This window comes from Trachurus trachurus (assembly GCF_905171665.1).
Source record: "Trachurus trachurus genome assembly, chromosome: 16".
NCBI lineage: Eukaryota > Metazoa > Chordata > Actinopteri > Carangiformes > Carangidae > Trachurus > Trachurus trachurus.
The window spans coordinates 4,336,635-4,350,567 of NC_139902.1; the positions used below are offsets into that span (position 1 = coordinate 4,336,635).

General features: G+C 39.7%; 1 protein-coding gene across 3 annotated transcripts; it reads left to right on the forward strand.

Annotated features, from left to right (window-relative positions):
• Positions 1–1,127: 1,127 nt before the first annotated feature.
• tbx20 (T-box transcription factor 20) lies at positions 1,128–13,522 on the forward strand (the record flags this gene model as incomplete). 3 transcript variants are annotated; one of them, XM_083989614.1, is made up of 8 exons in its annotated part: positions 1,128–1,257; positions 2,291–2,528; positions 3,324–3,488; positions 4,424–4,532; positions 7,334–7,492; positions 9,238–9,368; positions 12,118–12,230; positions 13,194–13,522. In XM_083989614.1, 8 exons carry the CDS (start codon positions 1,128–1,130, stop codon positions 13,520–13,522), a joined length of 1,374 nt encoding a protein of 457 aa, XP_083845740.1. The 3 variants fall into 3 exon arrangements, with proteins under 3 accessions (XP_083845740.1, XP_083845741.1, XP_083845742.1); XM_083989615.1 differs by having other exon boundaries at positions 9,238–9,350; XM_083989616.1 differs by having other exon boundaries at positions 9,238–9,314.
• Between the last annotated feature and the right edge of the window lie 411 nt (positions 13,523–13,933).

Sequence of the window (13,933 nt, forward strand, 5' to 3'; positions counted from 1 at the left end):
TGAGATTTTTACTTGAAATTGAAAGATGTTGAACACTAAATGACTCTTTCTGTGTGCAAATGTGATATATGTATACAATATGAAGCAGAAAAGTGTGAGCTGCAGCAAATATAATAATAAAGACTATAGAAGCTTCATCTTGGCCTGTTTATTATTATAACTTTTGGCAACTGTGAATTTCCTCCACATTATGTGATGGCACTGACAGCAGTGGATTAGTGGTTCTCTGTGTGTGTTTGAGGGAAGATTTAAAAAAAGAAAAGTGTGTTAGTGTTAAACTGCCATCATCATCCTCCTCACCATGGTCATCTCACTGCTGTCATTAATTATCTAATAAACCATCTTGGACAAACGTCTGCAGGAAAATCTCCCTTGTTGACATTCTTGGTTTGTGGCTCCCAACATGTGGTCTGGGGCCCCTCCAGGGGTCCGCAGGCCTCCGCACAGAAACTGACTTTCACCTCTTATTTCCCACCTTAATGTTGTGCAATGATGGCAAGGAATTACACTTTCCTAACCATAGTCTCACTGTCATCACCTCATATAGGTTCAGTATGAAGTCACAAAAAAATCTATGTGTTTCCAACCTCTCCCTTTCTCTCTCTCTTTTATTTGGTGGGGTTGGCATGAAAAAACAAAACACCCTGACAGGCTCAGGTTTAATTGGCTGCTCGGTATCAGAGCCGCAGTGGGACGGTTGGAGTGTGACGTGGAAGCAGAGGCAGTGATTGGAGCGCAGCCGGGAATTATAAGGGGAGGGTGAACCGGACTGGAGCTTCCCAAAGAGCCGCCGGCCTCAGATCTGGCACCGCAGGACGCGCGCACAAGTCTCTGGAGTCAGTCTTCCTCCTCCTCCTCTGCCTCCTCTTCCCTTCACCATGCGTCCAACAGGACTCACGGCTCGGCAGTGACAACGTCTCACAGCGGCCACACTCTCAGCGTGTGTTTGTGCGCAGTTAACAGAGCAGCAGGAGGAACTGTGCGAAGTTTTCTGCGCTTTTTTTTGTTGCATTCCCTCCGCTGGGAGCTTAAAAGGCGGAGTTGAAGATTCCTGGAGGAATTGTTGTCTTCCAAATCATTATTATTGAAAGGGGAATATCTTCCAAGCCTTTTACGCAAACACCGACATGGAGTACACATCATCCCCGAAGCCGCAGCTCTCATCCCGGGCGAACGCTTTCTCCATAGCCGCCCTGATGTCCAGTGGGAAGCCCAGTAAGGACAAAGACACGGAGGAGAACACCATCAAGCCTCTCGGTAAGGATGGAGGAGGAGGTGAAGGAGAAACTCAAATCACGTCTAAAGACCTGTTACATGTGTTTTACTCAAGTTTCCAAGTCATGTACAGAGAAAGCGCAGGGTTAGAAAACAGAAATAAACCATGCAGGATTAATTATCTGATGACAGCTAAAAGAAAATAAATAATAATAATAGGGAAGCATCAAGGTTTTGTGATATGTATAAGTGACATAGGTTAAATAAATAAGGAAGGAGAGAAGTGGTTGAACTGCCTCGCGTGTAACCCGTTATACCTACTATCCTGTATCCGGGTTGTAATTGTTTTAAAATAGAAAATAAAAAGCAAATTCAAATTCATACTCTTAGTAAATGATTTACACGATCATTTTTGATTTTATTGAAGGAGAGGATCATTTGGCAACTTTTTATAAATATGGATCATCTAAATCTGACAGAAAATAAATAATAACGTGATGTGTAATTTTCCCTGGTTTGAACTTGTCATTTTATTCTCTCTATTTTAAGGAAGTTATGTGTCATTTCCTAAAACCGACAACAACCGACAGTACAATTAGTTGTTACGTCACATCTGTAATTTAATTTACCCGTTTTGCCCGTTACCATTTTTAAAATAAAAATAGAAAAATGATTTACAATTATCAAATACAAAAAAAGAAACATCAGATATTATTTTATTCTTCTATTTTTATAATTCAAAGAAGACGGCAAACCAGGTTTACCTGAAGGATGAACATGTTTCAGAGATTAAAATACCAGTTCAGCCTCTCATTCTATCTCTTGGATAAGTCTCGGTCCACACTTTAATAGAGAGAAAATATGAAATGCAATTTTTATTTACTTTTATTATTTATTTATAGCTACGTCTACAAGAGAAATAACAATTAGACGCAAGAACATTTTCGCAAATGACCAGACTTTCTTCTCTTTCAGTGTCTTCATTGCAGAGCTGAACAGTCAGAAATATATAATAATAATAATTCTCCCTCGTGCTCTGTCTCTGTCTCTGTCTCATGTCCTCTCTGTATCACAGAGCAGTTCGTGGAGAAGTCCTCCTGTAACCAGCAGTCTCTGGCGGACCTGTCCTCTCTGGACGGCCACGGGGACTTCAGCGGGAGCGCGCCCGCCGTGTGCACGGAGCCGCTCATCCCCACCAATCCCGGCATCCCCAGCGAGGAGATGGCGAAGATCTCGTGCAGCCTAGAGACCAAAGAGCTGTGGGACAAATTTCACGACCTCGGCACCGAGATGATCATCACCAAGTCCGGAAGGTGAACTGTCCAAGACTCTGTATGTCTATGAGTTAGTGTTTATTTAGTCTTCTTCCTCAGAGCATCACACAGCTGAGCAGACAGGCTGCTGGTCTGGTAACTCCACTGTCATGTCATGTTTGACTGGGGCAGCTGCATGGACGTGCAATGACAATATTACAATAAATAGCCCATTAAAACAAGTTCTAAAATAAATGCACGTATATACATGAAGCCTAATGTGGTTCTATGTCCTTCCAGACAGCATGGCCTTAATGCAGGACATTAAAGGCGAGGCGACCTCTGAGGATAATAAGGTTCTACCCTGTGGTTTTAAGAACCTGGCAATTTACAAATAAACCAATATACGTGGCAAATATTTAAATTGATAATTAGTACAATATTGTTTAGATAGAATACCGGCCTCTAATCTTAAAAATAAAAACAAATGGAAATCTAACTATTTCCCCATAGAGTTTTATCGCTGCAGCCAGAACGCGCACAAATTCTAACAACATTTTAGTATCGGTTATTTAAAGAAAATAAATAGAAAAAAGTATATATTTTTTTAACCTATTTTAATGATTTTATATATTTTATGTTTTTCCTTTAGGTGTCTGATACCCCTGTACTTCTTTAATGACAGGTGTAGCCTATATAGATGAGTGCGTGTTGTTTGTGCGCCTATACAATTAGTTTGTGCAGACCATAGTCTATCAGTGATGTAGCTACAGTGAGGCCTGGTAACCACACACTTGTCCAGCTCCAGATCAGTTAAGGAATAATAGTTACAATGTCGTGTCTCCTCTTCATCAGGAGGATGTTCCCCACTATCCGGGTGTCCTTCTCCGGGGTGGACCAGGACTCCAAGTACATCGTGTTGATGGACATCGTGCCGGTGGACAACAAGCGGTACCGGTACGCCTACCACCGCTCCTCCTGGCTGGTGGCCGGCAAGGCCGACCCTCCTCTCCCCGCCAGGTAGGCAGCATGCAGCGGCCCATCCCAGTGACTGACTGACTTTGCCTCCTGAAGCCAAACATTAAAAAATCAGTCTAATATATTTTTTTTCTCCTATTTTTGTACAGTGAGATAATAAAATAGGGGGGGAAAGCCTATAGGCTATAGGCTTAACAAAGTCTGAAGAGAATATAGGCCTATAGACTGAGTTCCCCGTGTATTCAGCCTGTTTTCAAACGGCACGTAAAAGTTTATTCTCAATTCTGTTACCAATAAAAATAGAATTCTTTTTTAATCGATCAAAGACTGAAACAGCATATTGACTCTGATAGCTTCGACTAATATGGAATAATCTGTCATGTGTAGCTATTGACCTATAGACCACCCTGTTTGAGTCGATCCTCATCATCAGTCGGTGTTAGACCAGGCTACTTTTGTCGTTTTGATAGTTTGAAATTGGAGTTAATTTGATCTAAAACTGATGTCACAGTTGGAACTTTATTAGGTTTTTTATTTATTATTATTTAGTCCAGAAGCATTTCTTTTTCTGTGCACTGGAAACATCCATACTGACTCAACAGAATGGATGTCAAAAAACAAACAATCTTATGCCTTTTTTTTATTTTATTTATGTATTTAATTTATTTAGTGCGAATTAGCAGACACGGTGTGTAAAAGTATAAAATCAAACGAAGTCTGCAAAAAATAATTCTAGGCCTATTTTTCACTGCACATAACCGTTATTTTACATGGAGGTCGAACGTTGGCCTCGAGCGCCCGTCAGCCAATCAGAGCAGGGGATGTGACCTGGCTGCCTTCAGACTCGGAAGTAGCGGTGTTCACATGCACCTGTGTTTCCCTGGCGACATGTCACTTTATGATGGTCTCCTGTCAGCCTGAGCCTGACGTCATCCCTAGCTACAGTAACTAACCACCTCCTCTCCTCCTCCTCTCAGGTTGTACGTCCATCCGGATTCACCGTTCACCGGCGAGCAGCTGATGAAACAGATGGTTTCCTTTGAGAAGGTCAAACTGACAAACAACGAACTGGACCAACACGGACACGTGAGTAGGCCACTCGTTTATTTATTCCTTATTTGTTTAAAGATAATAAATATATATATATATGTTTTAAGGTCACGTGGTAGGCTAGATATCAGCGCACCTTAGCTCACACAAGCCTGTCTGTCAGAGAGATTAGTTCGCTACAAGTGGCTCAAAAAGAATAGACTAAATGTAGCTATCACTTCCTTCTGCTAACAAAACAAATAGCCTATGTATTTAAAATGACAACCTTAATTTGTACTGAGTTATGCTGTATAAGTGCGACTATTAACCAAATTACAGGTAGAAATAGCCTACTTTTTTCAAAAGGCTGATTTCTACAGAGCTCTGGATGTAAAATCCTATAGTTCCTATTAAATAGTTTATAGTCTCAGTCAGATTTAAAGTGTGGGCTTTATATGATTACTGGCCCGACTGGAGCAAATTGCTCTTTCAATCCTTCTTTCGCTGAAGGCACCATGACAAGCACAAACAGGTAACAGAGAAAAAAAAAACATTTATCCTTGATCCATTAATGAGCCAACTGTAGCTACAGCACTGAGCCTGGGAAACAGAGCTGCTGCCTATTCCTCTTCTTGTGGGTGTGTTAGTCCACAAATAGCTCCTTGACATTAGTTACACCCAGGTAACCAAAACAAATGAACAAAATGAAAAAGGTAACACATCATTCTCTGCTGATTGTGTTTTACAAGGCAGGGTGTTGTTTCGTTCTTTTTTTTTGTTACTTATAATGATTTTAGAAATGAACTGTAATTCTTCCTTAGTAATATAATGTCTCTGTGAAACAGACATGAAGGTGACAGGTATTTTAATATACAGTATATAGCCTATAATATATCAATCCAGTTAAAAACACTAGGGACTCTAAATAGCTTAAAAACATAAAATTGCATTCAAATAGTTTGTTTTAAGGTCAACAATATATTAATACCAATGAGACTGTCACATTCATTTCAATCTCAGACTCTTTTGTTCACCAACGACAATTATGCATAAATTATATTGAACATTAATTGGTGATTTATTTATTTTAAATAGTTTTCTTTTTCTTTTTTTGTGCTGCTGAAGCACTGACTGAAAATATAATTTAACCTTGTGGCATAACAATTATTAGGGAAGAGAACTATTATCTGTATATTGGCTACTTACTTTACTCATTCATATTTGTAATGGAGTTCTTGTTTTTACAGACAGACAATGGAAAAAATGAATGAAATTAATTGCATCTTTAGTAAAAAGTCAGAGTCTGAAGCCAGGAAAAGGCAACAATGATTTATTTAGATATTAATCACTGGTTTATTTGTTTTATCATTACATGTGCTTCATGTATTGACTCAATACATTGTAATATATTTCTAAAATAAGAAATGCCAGGAAAAATATTTTAAATGTCCTGGACCAACCCTTTATGTTTCTAAGTTAACTGAAACAAATATTCTCACTACAACATGCATCAAGGAGCTGTTTTCTATCAGCGAATGGACATGTCAAAACTTACATTTACAATTCTTTAAAAAATACAAATCAGACCAATCTTTGGAAAAAATGTTTTTCATATGTAAACCTCAGGTTTAATGTGTTGTAACTCAGTCCAGACAGATGGCCCTCTTTTTTTATTGCTTCATGTTTCACATCAGTTGTTTTTATATTTGACTTAATCTACTGAGGATGAACATCAGCTATGCCGCTGATTGAAGAACAGTAGCTACTCTAACTGAGCATTTTAAAGGAGCCTGCTTATATTTTGTACTTCTTATCTTTCTGTACTTATAAATCTTATTGTCATCAAATCCTGTGAAAAGACCAAATCCCAGCTGCTCCCGTGTTTGGGGTTAATTTCTCAGTATTTTCCACCTCCTCCTCCTCCTCTTCCTCTGTGGTTCGGCCCTCAGCCAGGGCCGTTGCTAGGAATTCTGGGGCCCCTGAAAGAATACTAAAGTGGGCCCCTGACTTTTCCACTTTTTTTTCTTAGACTACATATGTATTATCATTTTTTATTTAGCCTACTTTGTTTTGATGCTAATGCAGCATTACTATGAGTATTAGTCAGGGTCTTATGCAGAATAATTCAGTCATACAAAGATTAAACTACTGGGGTTTTTGTGGGCCCCACTGGGCGCTGGGCCCCTAGAATTATCATCACCTTTCTCCCCTATCCACAAGTTTCCGACGTCATCTATGGACAAAACCGGAAGTCAGTTTTGCCGGCTTGGTGGAATTGTACGTTTATGTTTCCATGGTTTTCAGTCGTTGTCATAGTTGCGGTAAATGCATGGATCTATTAACGCTGGCTTTTAACACAGATGTCAATTTGTGTGATATCCACTGTTAAAAGCTGGTGTGATGATCCATGCGTTTTACAGATTTTCATTGGGGGAAAAAAAAAAATCCATGCAGTTACCGCGACTACTGAAACCAAACATAAACATAAAATTCCACCGGAAGAGCAAAACCAGCAAAACAGGCTTACGTTTTTGACGTTCGGAAAAAGGTGGATACAACGGCCCTGCCTCAGCCCACCGACTCCTACTGAAGAAATACATCTTCAAAATGGGTCATGACATTATATTCTTTTTTTTTCTTTTTTTTTTTAAAGAATAGTGATTTCCTGAAACAGCTGGGAAAATAGTACATTTACTGTGGATTAACACGTGGCAGCAGTGTGTTCAGTTCTTCCAAGGTTTTGGTCTTTTTAATGGAAGTTGTTGTCAGTTTCAGGAATTGTCTCATCAGAACAGACATGTTCATGGTGTACTAACCTCACCCCATCTCAGTCATGTTTTTGTCGTGGTCCTCTGCAGATCATCCTCAACTCCATGCACAAGTACCAGCCCCGGGTCCACATCATCAAGAAGAAGGACCACACCGCCTCGCTGCTCAACCTCAAGTCAGAGGAGTTCCGCACCTTCGTCTTTGTGGAGACCGTCTTCACCGCCGTCACGGCCTATCAGAACCAGCTGGTGAGTGATTGACAGCCGACACATGCTGAGCTCTACTGTGGCAGTTCCTCGTGATGTTTTAACACAATCAAATAGCTAAAAGCTCCATTTAGTATAGCTGCACTGGAGCTTTTGATTGTATCAGACGGTCTCCATCAAATTTACAGTTGTCTTTCTTTGCACTTCCTGTTCATTCACGAGGAAGATCACGTGATACAAGACTAAAGCTCCTACTGCTAAACATGAGATTACACTTAACACTGAACAGCACAAAGAATAATTTGATAGAATAAAACCAGATCATCTGTGAACACGTGACTGCGTCGTAAAAAGTCTCTCAGTCCACTCAGTTTGGATACTCTGAACAGAGACTGAACCAGGACCCACAGAACCATCATGTATTGACTTCTATTATAACATAATTTAGAGTTTTAATGTCATAGGCTCATGTTTGCGTATAATTAACCACATATTTGTGACACAAGTTATACACAGTTTATTGTTTATTATTAAATGGATCCCCATTAGTTGTCACAATAACAGTAAAATAAAAATAACTTAGGAAGCCAATATATACATATGCACACAATTACATACTGTACATAACACTTAGTCCTAATTCGCAATTCTAGTTATAGCTATATAATAATAATAGATATAGCTAATTATATATCATAACACATACAATCATACATATAATACAGTCCAACATAGATGAGTCATTATGGTTCTAAAAGAATTGTAGTGTAGTCATATACACAATATATCATACCATCCTATATAATAATCACATACTGTTATTATTCTCATCATACTACTAATACACAGTTAATAATACACAGTTATTATTCAACATTAACATAACATGATACTGGGGCAAAGCAACACAATGCTTCAGAGACATAAATGTATAATAAAATACCAGGAATAAAAATAGATATTTTCTCATTCCAGTGAATTTTAGCGTGAGCATTTACATGTAGTCCATGTTACTGTGTCAAGGTCCACCTGGTCACAGAGCAGCGAAGGAGCCTCTTACTTTGTGAATGCCTTTAATATTATAAAACAACAACAAAAACTCAACACATTTAATTTTCTTAAGAATACAACACTTGCTCAATAGGTTACACAGAGCTGCACAATTAACCACAATGTTATCAACATCATAATATGGCCAAATGCAATATCCAAATTCCAGGAGATGCAATATTTTGATTTTCAATATTATATTGAAAATATAATATATTATATTATAATATATTATAATTATCAAGATGTAAAGGAACAAGACCTAACAAAAATTACACCATCAGTTTTGTATTCATTGAGTGAAAATGGAAAAATAAACTGACCATTCACACTGAAGTATCTGCCTATATAATTGCAATATGATGTTGTATGCATGTGCATATTGTGCAGTTCTGTTTAAGTAAGATTTGGAAAGAGCACAGGGCACACTGAGCTATAAAATGGTTAAACATGTTGAATGAAGGTTTTCTACCTTGCCTCTCATTTCATACCTTCATTTCAGTCCTGTTGTATTTCTCTGCATCAATGCTTGACTAAATGTACTAAAGAGTCTTTAATAGTTTGTTGTGTTGGTGGTGATGTGGTATAGTATGAGAAGAGAGGAGCTGGAGCACAATGGGATGGACTGACAGTTCTGAAAGAACGTGAAAACAAGAGAGATGTTAGAGGTTAAGAGAGGAGGGTAAATAAGAGGAGGAGGACTGAGCTCTCTCTCTTCTCTGCTCTGTTTCTCACAGATAACCAAACTCAAGATCGACAGCAACCCGTTCGCTAAAGGTTTCCGGGACTCGTCACGGCTCACGGACATGGAGAGGTACAGGGGATTCTGGGTCCTGCACTCTTTATGTGTGTGTGTGTGTGTGTGTGTGTGTGTTTCAGTGTGAAACAGATAAACCGTGTTACATGTAACAGCATTCATCATCATCATCAGACATTTTTTTATGCTTGATTCTTTACATCTTTTCTTTTTCTTCTTTTTTTAATTCTGAATCTTTCTTCCATGTTGCTTCCATTCTTCCTTCCATTCTTCCTCTTTGTCTTTTTTTATTGTCTTCCATTTCTTCTTCTCTTCCTGCTCTATTTCCTGTGCTGTCCTTCTTTACTCTCATTTTTTAACTGTCATTTCATCTTTACTTTCTTTCATTGTTAATTTCTTATTTTTTTCTTTATTTCATTCATTCCTTCTCACCTTTCGTTTTCACTATTTTCCTGTCTTTTTTGTAGTCATTTTGTAGTCATGTTGTCAGTTTGATTCTTTTTTCTTTTATTGTTTATTATTATCATCTTATCTCTTTTATTTGTTTAAACCATTCCTTCTTATCTTTCTGGCATTTCCCTTCTTTCTTCTCTACTTCATTTTTCTTGTCTTTCTAGTTTTTCATTATTTGTGCTATTTTTCATTGTTGTCTTTACTTCCTCTGTTCCACCTCTCTTTTTTCTGTCTTTTTAATCTTTTCAATGAGTTCATCATTCCCCACCATTTTTTGTAGTTTGTCTTTCTCCCATTTTTTGTTCCTTTTTTCTTTCCCTTTACAGTTGTTTTCTTGTATATTTTTTTTATTTTTTATCATATTGTGCATGAAAGACTCAAGTCAACACATAAACACACACACACACACACACGCTCACCTACAGTCATCCGTCCCCAGCTCCAAAGGATTTTTACTGATGCTGCCAAAACACACACTTCTCTTTATTCCTGATTCCGGCACAACGGCCAAAATCAGCTGCTGAAATCAAACCATCTGCCCATTTCCTTCAATCAAACATAGGCAGAGACCATGAAAACACAGACACCCAGACACCCCCCACCTACCCCTCCCACCCTTTACCCTCCGCCTGCTTCTTCTTCTTCTCTTCTTCTTCTCTTCTTCTGTCTTTCTCTTTTTGAGGGCTGTGAATTAGACCTGATCAATTGATCTTCGGGGAGCTGCAGAAATCACATTAGTCTGGAGTCGGCCACTGCACTAAAACACACTGTAATTCAATTGGCTGCAGTGACTGATTGAAACCAGCATGCCCCGCCTCCCCCCTGCTCTGCCGTGCATTGTGGGAGTTCTCTGTGGCCTCTGCGCCTGAGGGGCCCGACGCTGATAAAAACACACACATTTGTACTCCTCTGCTGACAGATATTGCACTTTCCTAACCTAATTGGAGGGGTGGGGGCCGCAGAGGGCTGCTAATGTGGACGCATGGCTCTCATGATGCAGACCACTTGCCTGTCCACCCACACACACAAACACACACTACCTCCCCCCTTAACAATTTGTGTCACTGTGTTTGAGAAGTGCTGTCTGACAAGACTCAAATGAGCTAATGCACTTTGTGGAATAGTGAACACACACAAACACACACACATTCAAAATACATTCACATGTACAGTCAACACAAACATGAGAAGGGCAATACACACAGAATGAACACACATTTTCTGATGTTTATATAAATACTGTAAGAACATTCACAAAATATGGAGACATAGATAGAACTTAGCATGACACCGGTGATTCAATGAAAACTTTACAGCTGGAGCTCTGCAGACAGACATTGTTGTCTCAGCCGTCAAATATGGAGCTAGTTTCATGTCTTTAAAACACGTGTGTGAATATTTTAAACATGTTTTTGGAATTTGTGAAGTTCTGAAAACCAAAAAGCCTACAGACTTGTCAACAGCTGCTAAATGTGTGACCATAGGGGGGAAATTCAACTGGACATTCTCACTTACACATTAAAATAATCCACAATAACAATATTAGAGGTTAAAAGTAGAACAGGTAAATGTATTGCAATAAAAACCTGTGTATGCAAATTCCTTTTAACGCAACTTAAAAAAAAAAATCCTTTGAATTCATGATTAACATTTTCTCTGTTATACTGACCTTTGTCCCGACTCATACACTGCAAAAACTCAAATCTTATTTCTTGTCAAAATGTCTCGTTTCTAGTCAAAACTAATCTCTTTCCATTTAAAATGAGACTCATCACCTAAAAATTAAATTGTTTTTAGATAATTTTCACTTGTTTCAAACTAATTCTTACTTAAAATAAGTACAAGAATCGGCCAATGAAAGCAGGTTTTTTGTGCTTGTAATAAGAAAGAAAAACTTGCCCCACTATCAGATTATTTCAAGTGAAAATATGCTTGAAAGAAGTTAAAAAGTGTCTAAAAACAAGCTACTTTTTATGTGATGAGTCTTATTTTAAGTATGATGACATTTGTTTTGACTAGAAATGATATTTTGACTAGAAATAAGACAAATATTCTTGGTAAGATTTTGAGTTTTTGCAGTGTAGTTTGAATCAGTTGCAGGAAATAAATAATCTCACAGTCTCTATATACAGTATGGAGCCGTTGTTTTGATTTGAGCAGATTTTTTCATACAAAATGCAGTGAGGTCTTCTGGAAAATATGTGTTGTTGTTTTTCATCAATGTATAAAACATGGCAGCATATTTGTCCATTATTTAAATAAAAAATGTGATCAATCGTGGTTAAGCATGGAAGCCTTAATTGAGAATAAATATTTTAACAGTGTGTTTTGTTAGCTTCAGGTGTATCACTGTGGTTGGGAAAAAAAGAGATTTATTTTGGGGCTCTCTCTTTGGATTCTGCTGCAGGGAAAGTGTTGAGAATCTGATCCACAAGCACTCGTACGCCCGGTCGCCCATACGAACCTACACCGGCGACGAGGAGAACCTGGGCGAGGACGGACACTCCGCACACGCCAGAGGTGAGCAGTCATCTCTCTCACACACACACACAGTCACCAGATCCTATCAGCACAGATACAGGGGGTGGGATGGATGGCAGATCTGATTCTATATTTGTGTTATTGTCAGCAAATCTCATGGAAGGATCAAATGTGTTTGCCTCTAACTCAGCATTGTGTGACGTCCCTAACATTACGTGTCATTGTCAAGCCCACTGATTCCTGCTGACACCAACCATATTGTTTAATGACAGAAATAGAATCTTCCATTATTTCTACTAGTCATTAGTAATCTGTTGTCAATCAGGAGGGAGCAGGGACTATTTTCAGGGGCTGTATTTGTGCAGCAGAAATGTGGGATAGAATCATCAGCCTTGTCCTTAAAGGGACATTTCAACATTGCGGTGCAAGTTGTTTTTAGATCGGCGGGGCAACTCCAAAACGCTCTAATGGACAAGTTGTGACCTGCACATTCACCACGCTATGATACATTATGAGATAGAGTTGTTTCTAGACAAATCGGCAGAGTGACTTCAAAAGTGCAAGTAGTTCCGAGTATTTGCTTCATGTGTCGTAATGTTACATAATAGCTAATTATTATCTCATAGCGTGGTGAATGTGGAGGTCACAACTTTTCCACGAGAGTGTTTTGGAGTTGTTGGATTGTGTATTTTTGTTTGATGAGGGAAACGTTGAAATACCATGCACCTCCGTTGTGTTAGCTGAGCAGCTCATGTCTCTGCACCGCTGATCTAAAAACAGCTTGCACTGACAATTAAAGGTAATGAACCTACTCCTAAAACTATAGGGATTATGGCAATGGGCCAATTTGCCAAAGTGTTGAACTATCCCTTTAAATTTATTTATTAATAATAATAATAATAATAATACATTTTATTTATATGCGCCTTTCTAAACACTCAAGGACACCGTACATTTATTAAATATTCCTCTAATATCCATATCTCCCTGCTTCTCCTGCAGGCTCGGCCTTCACCGCCTCAGACAACCTGTCTCTGAGCTCCTGGGTCACCAGCACCTCGGGCTTCTCGGGCTTCCAGCACCCACAGTCCCTGTCGGCCATGGGCACCGGCGCCGCCTCGCTCCCCCACCCCATCCAGGGCTCCCTGCCCCCCTACAGCCGGCTGGGCATGCCGCTGACGCCCAGCGCCCTGGCCGGGACCATGCAGGGCAGCGGGCCGTCCTTCCCGTCCTTCCACATGCCCCGCTACCACCACTACTTCCAGCAGGGGCCCTACGCCGCCATCCAGGGACTGCGCCACTCCTCCACGGTCATGACGCCCTTCGTATGACTCGGTCCTGGGGAGGAGACAGCCCAGCCCAACGCCAGCGTCCACCCCCGGTTCAGTCACGTCTCCGCGCCGGCTCATCACTCCTCATCCAGTTTGTATCTTCCCCTCTGGTCTTTGTAAATAGCTGACCTCAGTGAGCGAGGTGCTGGTGACAGCGTGAAGAGGAAGTGGTTCACTGAAGCCCATTCAGAAAAAAAAAAGACGGACTGAAAGACCCTCAAACGGGTTTCTACAAACTCTCCGGTGACATTGTACAAACTATGAGACCTAATGCAAGATGACAAAGGGAGCATGTTTGATCTTGGCCCTTGAAGAACAGTGGATCCTCAACATGAACTCATTTTAACTATATTTAATACGACCCTGTCTTCCTGTAAAGACCCGACTCTCACCACTGGCCACAGGGTCTCC